This window comes from Montipora capricornis, chromosome 5 (genome assembly GCF_036669925.1).
Source record: "Montipora capricornis isolate CH-2021 chromosome 5, ASM3666992v2, whole genome shotgun sequence".
In the NCBI taxonomy this organism is placed as follows: Eukaryota; Metazoa; Cnidaria; class Anthozoa; order Scleractinia; family Acroporidae; genus Montipora; species Montipora capricornis.
This window is the reverse complement of record NC_090887.1, coordinates 27847754-27850344: the sequence shown is the minus strand read 5'-3', so window position 1 is coordinate 27850344 and position 2591 is coordinate 27847754. Positions and strand designations below refer to the sequence as shown.

Here is a 2591-nt window from a genome sequence, read left to right as displayed (position 1 = left end):
TAACAACAGAAATAATTAAATATCAATAGTGTGTTTTCAAAGAGTAAATCCAGATATATCTACAGCAGCTCACAGTATTTACAATTGTTATGATGATGTTCTGATCATCTCCAGAGTTCATTTCAGTTCTACACATATTATTGTGCCCAGATACTGATCAGTGTCATGGTAACAACAGAAAAAATTAAATATCAATGGTGTGTATAAAGAGAGTAAATCCAGATACGGTATATCTACAGCAGCTCACAGTATTTACAATTATTATGATGATGTTCTGATCATCTCCAGAGTTCATTTCAGTTCTACACATATTATTGTGCTCAGATATCATACTGATCAGTGTCATGGTAACAGCAGAAATAATTAAATATCAATAGAGTGTATTTAGAGAGTAAATCCAGATGTATCAACAGCAGTTCACAGTATTTTCAAGTTATAATGATGTTCTGATCATCATCGGAGTTCATTTTAGTCCTACTTATATTATTGTGCTCAGATATATGTGTGAACTAATCAGTGTCATGGAAACCAGGGCTCAAACTTGACTTTTTAGTCTACTTGCAAAGTGGTAAGAAGTTTTCCTCTAGAAAACCGGTGAGACCAGTAGCTAATTATTTCCAAATGTTTGCAAGACATGGATGATTCTAACTTGCAAACATTTACTAGTGGATATTTTTCTCACTTGCAGATTATCAAAATCACTCGCATTTTGTGAGTTTGCGAGCATTAATTTGGAGCCCTGCCATGGAAACAACAAGGAAATAACTAAATACCACTGGTCAGGATATTTCTACAGTAGTTCACAGTATTTATATTTTATGATGAGGTTCTGATCATTAGAGGCACTCATTTCAGTTCTACACATATTATTGTGCTCAGATACTGATCAGTGTCATGGTAACAACAGAAATAATTAAATATCAGTAGTGTGTACTAAGAGAGTAAATCCAGATATATCTACAGCTGTTCTCAGTGTTCACGCGTTATGATGATGTTCTGATTATCATCAGAGTTCATTTCAGTTCCACACAGTATTGTGCTCAGATATAAGCAAAGACAAACTGATCAGTGTTATTTTAACAACAGAAATAATTAAATATCATTGAATCAGTCTTGTGTTTAAGAGAATAAATCACAATCAGTAGTTTACAGTATCTACAATTTATGTTGATGTTCTAATCTTCAGAGTTCATTTCAGTTCAACATGTCGTGAGGAGTGTGCTCAGATATAAGTGAACAGAGCACATTATGTTGATGTTCTAATCATTGTCGGAGTCCGTTTCAGTTGTACATATAGCAGTGTGTTCAGATATAAGCGAAAAGATTTGAGAAGAACAGGTTTCATCCCATATGCCGAATGATTTCAACAAGTCTGCTTCTGATGCAACAAATTCCACTCCCTCCATAACCTTTGCAGCCAGATCCTTATCTACAGAAATGTCAAATAGCATTGAACCCTCTGATGTCGCTTGGGACTCATGGTCAGAAATTGCACTCTTGACTAACCTTTCAAGGATAGCACGGTTACTGTTAGGTAGAAATTTGACCTTGTTTCTAATAGCTTGGGGGAGATCCTCTTCAGTTCTTTTGAATTTGCCATCGCATATGCAGCAACAGCCCTTTTGTTGAACACTGGAGAATCCAAAGTAATCAAGGACGAGTTTCCTTTGACAAGTGTCTTCTGATCTGCAATATGATTTCATTGATTCTTCTACATGTTTTTTATTCTTTGCAATGTCAGAGTTATTGTAATAAAGGGTAGCACATGATGAAAGTCCTGTACGGCCAGCACGACCAATTTCTTGCATGTAAGCTTCAAGGCTACTTGGTGGAGTTATATGAATGATGTTGGTTACATAAGGAGCATCAACCCCCATGCCAAGAGCTGATGTTGCAAATAGCACCCTCACCCTCGATTGTTCTTTCTTTATTTCTGATATTATTTCTTTCTTCATGCGACTCGTCTGGGGCGCATGAAACTGTGCAAACAGTCTTGCACTGGGTTCTGATGTTTCTCCAACGCACTGTTTGTCTTTCAATACTCTTTCAAATAAGCCATAAGCATATCCGCAGTATTTCAGTTTAAAATAAATGATTGTCATTGGGTAGTTTTCTCTTTGAATTGCCAGTTCATTGGCAATGGGTACAAGGATTTTGTCGTAGCTCTGGATGGGCGAATACAATTGAAGTGTTGCCATTAACCACATCTTGAGGAAACTTCGTTGAATCCGAGACCACGTGCTCGCTTGGTTCTTGTTGATTTCCGAACAAGTTATCGGCGGGTTCCTTCTCGTATACAGCAAGCTGTAAGACATCAGCGGTTATCCTTCGAGCTTTTAAGACTTTCAGCTGATCTTCAATGATGGAATTTAATGGACATACCACAATAACTATGTTCTTGGTGGTCTTCACAGGAATGAAATGAGGTAGAAGGTGAAAGAGCATTGACTTGCCAAATCCAGTAGGTAGGACTCCAGTGACATCCTGACCTTCCAGCATATATTGGAAACACTTCATTTGAAGAGGTTTTAAATTTAAAGAAGGAAAATTACCGTTATTTAAAGAAAATTCGATTCGACGAAGCACTGACA

The 2591-nt window shown here is 37.0% G+C and overlaps 1 protein-coding gene across 1 annotated transcript; it reads right to left on the bottom strand.

Moving 5' to 3' along the window:
• Positions 1-1003: 1003 nt before the first annotated feature.
• Positions 1004-2315, bottom strand: LOC138050120 (uncharacterized). Its single transcript, XM_068896584.1, has one exon. It carries the CDS (start codon positions 2313-2315, stop codon positions 1260-1262), a length of 1056 nt encoding a protein of 351 aa, XP_068752685.1. The 3' UTR covers positions 1004-1259.
• Between the last annotated feature and the right edge of the window lie 276 nt (positions 2316-2591).

Bases quoted from the DNA above. Each gene is read 5' to 3' on its own strand.
- LOC138050120 (XM_068896584.1), bottom strand. From the start codon at position 2,315: ATGTCTTACAGCTTGCTGTATACGAGAAGGAACCCGCCGATAACTTGT.